General features: G+C 46.8%; 1 protein-coding gene across 1 annotated transcript; it reads right to left on the bottom strand.

The window, feature by feature from the left end:
* Nucleotides 1-4,550: 4,550 nt before the first annotated feature.
* Nucleotides 4,551-7,837, bottom strand: LOC123127222 (protein TIC 21, chloroplastic). The gene is made up of 4 exons (XM_044546806.1): nucleotides 7,520-7,837; nucleotides 6,225-6,482; nucleotides 5,742-5,945; nucleotides 4,551-4,800 (listed from the first exon to the last, which is right to left on the bottom strand). Exons 1-4 carry the CDS (start codon nucleotides 7,772-7,774, stop codon nucleotides 4,699-4,701), a joined length of 819 nt encoding a protein of 272 aa, XP_044402741.1. The 5' UTR covers nucleotides 7,775-7,837; the 3' UTR covers nucleotides 4,551-4,698.
* Between the last annotated feature and the right edge of the window lie 224 nt (nucleotides 7,838-8,061).

An 8,061-nucleotide genomic window follows, 5' to 3' on the forward strand; every position in this document is an offset into this window, starting at 1 on the left:
GAACTTATGTTTGTTAAGTCAGACACAAAATGCCTCATGCACCACCTATGGTGCACATGAGGATGTCCTGGAATGTCAATCTTCCCTGCATTGAGTATCCTTGGGTGGTGGTCCGAGATGACGCAAACCTCTCTTTCAGGTCCAATTACTTTGGTCCTCACTAGATTAAGAAACCACTTTTAGTTGTCATTGTTCTCCGTCGACACCAAAGCGAAAGCCAATGGAACCAATTTTTCACCAACATCATTAGCAACGGCGATCAACAATGTGCCCTTGAACTGGCCGGTCAGAAATGTCCCATCCACAGACATAACCAGCCTACAATGCTTGAAGGCCCTAATGCATGGCTCAAAAGTCCAGAATGCACGTCCAAATATTCGAACGGTTGCATCGTTGTATATCATTGTTCTCACGCCATCTGGCTCCACCACATACATGCCAGGATTTTCTGTCGCCATCGCTTTCAACACCATCGCGAGGCAGTTGTATGATTCTTCCCAACCACCATACAATATCTGAAAGGCAACTTTCTTGGCCTTCCATGCCTTCCCATACTTCACCGTGTACTCAAAAACCTCCTACACTATTGAGTATATTTATGGAGGGTGAAAATCGATATGCAATGAATTTTGAGGTCAATTGACGGTGATCATCCTTTACGTTAGCATCATCAATATCCTTGCCACTAATCGATGCTGAAACACGGAACTTGTAATCTTCCATTGTGGCCCGCCTTTGACACATGTTGCACGGATAACCCAAGGGTAATGATTCTTGTGTTCCTCACATTGGACCACATAACGCAATTTGGAATTTGACTTCTTCACAAAGAATGGTCGATGAAACTTAACCGCGTAGTCCTTGACCCATATTTGAAGTTCTACCAAGCTTTCAAAGATTGTTCCTTCACTAACACTAGACACACTTGCTTTGGTATTTCGCTTTGAAGTTAACCTTGGTGCAATCATTTTACTTGTGCCACCATCAACAATCGCCTTATCGCCTAGGCTTAGATCACGGAACAATGATGTCTTGTGACTACGCCTATTACCTTCTTGAAAGTATTGGTTTCTTTAGCCGTCAAGCCATCCTCATCTCTTTCTTCATCCGGGCCTTCGTCCTCCGAGTCCCACGCATAGGACCTATTGTATGAAATGTCATGGTCCATGTCCGCTTTCATGCAATTTGCCTCAACATCGCCAACATAATGGTCATGAAGATAAGCCTCCGAGTCATCACCCTCAAACTCATCACCATCCATGTGCAAGTCTTGATTATCAAGTTGGTCATTCCCTACGGGGCTCAAAGGTTGGGTCATTGGAGGTTGGCTCATTGTTGTGTCATGCACATCCGGAGTGACATGTGTTGAATTTTGAACCGGGCTTCTAACATCATATGAACATGCACGCCTATTCAAATCAATGTGCAACCGAGCACGAACAACCTTTGTGGCAAATAACTCAAATGATTTATCTGGTGAGGCCAACACACTCTCCTTATACGCTTCCCAATGAAACTCGGAGTCAAGAGGCACTATCTTCCAACGAATATGTTGCTCGTACCCAACATTATACCTTCCGATTAAGTCTACTCCATCACTTTCTTCCATCCAATTCAACCTTCTTTGAAGCTCAACCACAACCTCCTCAAAGCTAGGACTTATGAGAAACACCATCACTAACGGCTTCTTCTTCGGGTGACCATACTCCGCGTCTCCCTTCCTAAAGGAGACAAAGTCCACATGATGCACATTCATGATCCTCGCCATCTACAATCATAAACACCAAAATACATTGCGAAAATGGATAACTTAGGGTTTCCCCGAATCGCCACAATGCAGAGATTTCAACCAACAAAAAGAGAAGAAATGAGGTAGAATACCTTTAGGGGTCGAAGGGGAGGATAAATCACCGATTTGGAGCTCCGATCCGACAAATTTTATGGACATTAGGAAGGGGCATGAGTGGGGCGGCCGGGGTGGAGAAAGATGGAAAAGAAAGGGTTTGGGGAAAAAAAGAGGGCCAACCACTTTTGTTTACTCAAGGGGCATGGCGCCCTGGTCCGGGGCATTATGCGGCCAACCATGGTGCTCTCACCCAGGACGTCATGCGAACAGGCCCTGCCAACGTGGCAACTGGCTGGTGACCCGTATGGCGCCCTTGACCAGGGCGTCATGCAGTCTGGCATGGCGCCCGGCGATGCGGATGTTATGCAAGAATGTCCATTTTATGATTTTTTTTAAAAAGAGTTTATTTTGTGCTGAACTTCGGTCAAAGGGCCAGTTTTGTAGTTTTTCACAGAGCTGGTAAGAGCAAGTAGTAACCGCATTTAACCACTTGATTGAACTCGCCCGTAACAACCACCGGAAGCGAGCCAGCGAGCGTGGGAGCTAGTGGCAATGCGAAACCGTAGACACACCGGCTGAAGTTGACGGAACTGCAGAAGCTAGATGCAGAGCACTGCCGCGCGCGATGAGTCACTGGAGGTCATGCCCAGACAATAAAGTTGGGTTCAGAAATAAAAGCAGGCGAGGCGAGGAGGATGAGGTCGGACGGAGGGCTGGCTGGCTGGAGATGGCCAAAACGGCGAGCGAACCGGACGGCTCCACGTCGCGAGGCCCGGCATCGGGCGGCGCGTCCACGTAGCCGCACCACCGTAGGAGGGGTAGTGGGGAGGGGAGGGGCAGAAAACGACGAGGCGGGGAAGGTAAGGTTGGGGCCGTGGAAGTCAGAGGCGGGTGGATCATCGATCGGCGAAAGGGGGACGTGGACGGAATCTGGGACAGCCTGGCGAGGCTTTAACGGCCTCCCACCGCACCGACACTGGCCGGTACTGTACTCGACACCACTCTACAGCCGAGATCGGCAGAGATCCACGCCCATGGCGAGAGCGAGAGCGAGATCGGGTCCGGGGGAGATCCATTCCACGGGTGCCAGCCCAACTAACAACCCCACCACCCCACCCGTTTCAGTTACGACCCTAGGCAGCTTCGCCGCAGCTTCCTGGGACCGTTTGTTTATCGCCCAAGCCGGTGCCCTGCACGCCGTTGCTTTGCCACTCCCCCAGCCTGTATCCTACACTATTTTTTATTTTTATTTTTATTATTATGCCCTCGCGGCGACCTCCGTACCGCCCCGGAACACGCACGGTGTCCTATCCGTCCAATGTCCTATCCGTCCAATGTCCATCCATCAATCTATCTTCCTTTCCCCCTGCCGACGTGCGGGATTCGAGAGCATTTCTTTATTTATCCACCGGGGGACGAGGCAGGCAGGCAGGCGGCAACGGCTGCTCGTGTGGAGGATGGATCTCTGAGCTCTCTCTCCTTTCGGTGCCTGCCACGGCTGCGAGCGAAACCAGTGAATGTGCCGGGCACGGTGGTCGGGGGGGGCGAGATGCCTTGTCTGGCTCCGGCGGGTGGGTGGGTGGGCGGGTGAGCGGTGAAGTGAAGGTGAGAGAGAGAGAGAGACAGAGGGGCAGTCAGGCTCGAATCAATGTGCGTGTCGCGGGCGAGCTGTGAGTCACTGTGCCCGGATTCCAGCGCCCCGCTAGCGGACAGGCGGCCGCGCGCGAAACTTCCAGCGAGCGAGCCTGCCGTGCGAGTGAAACCGGACAGGCCTTACTAGCTGTCATGCACGAGCGGCGGTACTCCGGAATTCAGAGCATGCTTGCATACGTTTTAGTTCCATGACTAAAAGTAGTGGGACTAAAACTTGCTAGTCTCACCCATGCTTAGATCCAAGTACTAAAGAGACTAAAATCTAGTTGTTGAGCATTTATTATCCTCCAAACCCTCCAATCCAGAACTAAGGAGAGGAATTAAATAAGGAGAGAGAGAGCTAATACATATTTTAGTAGGAGCATACTTGGATATGTTTTAGTCCCATGACTAAAAGTAGTGGGACTAAAACTTGCTAGTCTCACCCATGCTTGGATCCAAGTACTAAAGAGACTAAAATCTAGTTATTGAGCATTTATTATCCTCCAAACCCTCCAATCCAGAACTAAGGAGAGGAATTAAATGAGGAGAGAGAGAGTTAATACATATTTTAGTAGGTTTCCCATGACTAAAAGATTTTAGCCTCAAGACTAGTCCTAGCCTCTCTTTAGTCAGGGGTGCTTGAAACTTTAGCCTCTAAAAGAGACTATTTTTAGTCAGACTAAAAATAGTCCCTTGTATCCAAGCACCCTCTAGGTTTCCCATGACTAAAAGATTTTAGCCTCAAGACTAGTCCTAGCCTCTCTTTAGTCAGAGGTGCTTGGAACTTTAGCCTCTAAAAGAGACTATTTTTAGTCAGACTAAAAATAGTCCCTTGTATCAAGCACCCTCTCAACTGTTGGCTCGGTCACCACGTGAGCGTAAACGGCCGTGCGACTGCCACTGGTGTTGCACGGACGGGAGTAGTGGCGACCGTGGTGCATCGCCTCTGGCCCCCACAGCGTGGTGCTCTCGTTGCGTACCAACAGTCCCACCACCAACGAGATGAATTCACCTCCCCCAAAAAAAACGAGACGAAGAGCTGCTGCTCACACGCTCCGATAAGAAGACAGGATTAAGGAGGCCACACGGAACCTGCTCATTTAAGCCGAAATGTCAAGACATAATACCGGCGCACACGAGATGCTATTCCTAGGCAGTCAGGGAGAAAGGAAAACAAGTGCAAAGTAAAGGAATCCAGCAGCTCTTGGGCTCCTGGCTCATGTCGCAGCAGGCTCGGTCGGGGCGATTGACACGGAACGGAGCAGCTCCAGGGAAGTCGCCACACCTAGGAAATGCGACAGTATGGTGTTTGCTGAGGCCTGCGCACAGTGAGGATTAAAAGGCTGTTAGATTACTTCTCGTGAATGGTCACTGGCACTGACGAGTTATGAGTCATGAAGCCTTCAAGAAATTAAACTTCCAGCTTAAGCAATTGAACTTCAGTAACTCTGGTTTCAACTCACAGTTTCTTACTTCGCAATTAGAAATTTCGAAACCAACACGTAAGCATTTTTCCTAAATATTCGGACAGAAACAAAAAAATATTGGCTAGTACTGTACTAGTTAAGGCTCATTTTGCAGTTGATGAACTGTGTTGTGTTGTGCTTATTTTAAAAACTGCTGTGAACAGTTTGACACAAAAGCGCGCAACAGCAGGTCAAACAAACACTAAAACAGGGAAAATTGGGTGGGGTGAACGGGACTATGTGAATCCACCGCAACGCCAAACACAGCCTAAGTTTGGAATCCACAAAACTTGTTACTGAATGTTCACTGTGTTGGTTATTTACACGATTTTAAAGGCAAAGTTTGGAGGATCTGAAGGTATGTATTCAGGTTGTGTGCTATGAAAGTATAACTATAACTATATAAGTAGCACAATCTGAAAAACTATATAAGTACCACAGACAGGCCAGAACTATTACAGTACAGATTTGGTCCTAGACAAATGACCCAAAGCAGATGATAATGTACAAAGTCATGTCCCTCGCTATACATTGGCTTATCAAAACTTGCAATTACAATCAGGCTTATGGGTCTTGCTGTTTTTACATGAAGCACAACAGTTTATGATCTTGATTGTAGAGTAATGTGTGGCATCAAAATTCATACTCCCCCCGTCCCACAATATAGGACATTTTTACAAGCTACGTTAGCTTGCAAAAACGTCTTACATTATGGGACTGAGGGAGTATTACATATAGAAGAACACACTTTCAGAATTCAGAAATACGAACGTAATAAATAAGCAATCAAATACCTGAACCAGGAATACATCTAGAGCCAAAACAGGACTTTGGCCGGCGGAAGTTGCCTGATAATAGGGGACTGCGGAGGTAGTAAGGGCTTTTGCTACCAAAGCACCAACAAGTGCCTGCATACCGAGAACAGCTGCGCCCATCCCAAGAATATTGAGCACAATGCCATTTTTCAGACTTTTAATCACATCAGCCCGTGGAGGAGCCTGGAAATCAGTCCACAGTTTAATATTCGAATCTGAAAGAAAACCATATCTGAAGTATATCTTCTCATGCATAAAACAAAAATAAGCAGATATGAGTTATCTTTGCACTACCATTCAAATGCGTAAAAAATTAGTCCAACTCTCAGATGGTACACAAGATAGATAAGTACACAAGATGAGCCACAAGCAGTGGAGAAGGTTATGGTTCTCTGATATGAAAAAAAAACTCGTTCCTTTTGCTGGTAACAATGTGAAATGGGTGGTCAAGAAAGAGAGTACCTTTGCGGGTGCGCTTGCTGTTTTCCGAAGTCTTTCAGAAAGACGGATGTAGCCAAATGACCAGAAGACTGAAATAAAAGCTGCAGCAACGCCAGCAGCAGTTGTGTAGAATGTAAAGGGTGATGTAACCTTCCCGGTAACAACTGTGGAGAATGACAAAATTCCAGCAGAAACAAACGTGCACACCAACTGGGACCAGAACCCTAGGGTACCCAAATTCTTGAAATACCTAGCTGTTTTCTCTAGCCTCTTGATAACCTGTCCATTCAGTCATTGAAAAGGAATGAAGATATATGCTTCAGTCATGGTACATGGCTTAGAGTAGTACTTAAAGATAATCAATATACATGCAATATAACTTTAGCTATGTGAATAAACAGCCTAATTCAAAGCTACCAGCATCACGCAGGTTAACCAGCCTAATACAACACATACAGCTGGGAAAAGAAGAACATTGTCACAATGTGGCTTCAGGTATCAGGATGGCAGATTGTTCACTAAACGTAGGAGCTAGGAAAGTTGGAAGAAATGACATCGCAATTAAAACATGCCGTGTCACTTTTTCTAGGTAAGAGAGTTTAACCAGAAGATATGAAATCCTAAGGATCAATAGGTCATGACTGGGGAGCGCTGTATTTATTAACCCAATATTTCACTATCATTTTTCAATCTACATGCAACAGATGTGACATATGGGCACTAGCAAAATCACGAACATACAATTTTGAACCATCAACTATCACAGCAAAACAAAGCCAAAATACCATGAAATGCCTAATGAGGACAGTGGTTTTATTGGTAAGATCCAAACCTGATAAGGTAACGATACCTGTCATTAAACAGTTATAAGCGCACTAGCAAAATCACCAACACACAATCCTCTCAACTATCACATCAAAACGAAACCAGCAGGCACACCATGAAATGCTCAGTGAGGAGAGGTTCTATCAACAAGATTCAGACCTGAAATATCTATCTATGATATCTTTAGCGTCCAATTATGCTGACATTTCAGCAATTTCCCTGTACTTGAGATATATCAGATACAAATCACTTAATTTCCTAAACCCTAAACATCATCATGCCCGAGTGCATTATCCTAAGACAAGCAACCATCACATAACCCAACAGTAAATACTTCATGTGTCACTCTAAAATACATAAACCTAAAATTCCCATACAGATTTCCAAACATAACCTTTCTCAAGAAAGCAGGATAAGAACCCTACTTCACGCGTGGGTCAAGGGACCGGACGTCGATGGATCAATCAAAGGGGATAAAATTAGGGAAGCACCTGCTCGAGCTTGGCGCGCTCAATTGTCTGCTCGGTGGGGGGAGGCGGCGGGTAGAGAGGGCCCGACGAAGACGAGGACGCCGCCGCCGCCACAGTGAGGCGCCGTGGAGCGGCTTCGCCGCCCCCGAAGCAGAGGCGCCCAGTAGGGAGGGTAGCTCCGTTGAGGGGATGGCTGGCGAGCGACGCAACAGCGGGAAGCCCTCGCTGCCGGAGCAGCGGCGGCGGCAGCCGCGATGGGAGTAGGAGCGCCTGCATTTTGGTGATTGCGATGCTACTCGCCCGTTGTGCAGCGGTCGTGCTCGCCGTTGTCTTTTCCAGCGGAAGTTTAGCGTGAACCACCCTCTGGTTTTGTTATTTTCCGTTGGGCACTGCCGCTCCCACGTTTGAGTACCATTGCATCGATCGAACATAACAAATTCTAACCAAATTTAGGATAACTTTCTTGAAAGCACCTAATAAACGACTCATGCAAATAATTTGAAATACTCCCTCTTTTCACTTTTATAATACCTTGAAAACATTTCAAACAATGTACAAAAACA

The sequence above is a fragment of the Triticum aestivum genome, chromosome 6A, assembly GCF_018294505.1.
Source record: "Triticum aestivum cultivar Chinese Spring chromosome 6A, IWGSC CS RefSeq v2.1, whole genome shotgun sequence".
Taxonomy (NCBI): Eukaryota; Viridiplantae; Streptophyta; class Magnoliopsida; order Poales; family Poaceae; genus Triticum; species Triticum aestivum.

Excerpts from the sequence above, each read along its gene's own strand:
- LOC123127222 (XM_044546806.1), bottom strand. The coding sequence starts at position 7,774 with ATGCAGGCGCTCCTACTCCCATCGCGGCTGCCGCCGCCGCTGCTCCGG. Across the intron at positions 6,483-7,519 it reads AGCGCGCCAAGCTCGAGCAG|GTTATCAAGAGGCTAGAGAA; the intron begins GTGCTTCCCTAA and ends CTGAATGGACAG. Across the intron at positions 5,946-6,224 it reads CAGCAAGCGCACCCGCAAAG|GCTCCTCCACGGGCTGATGT; the intron begins GTACTCTCTTTC and ends ACTGATTTCCAG.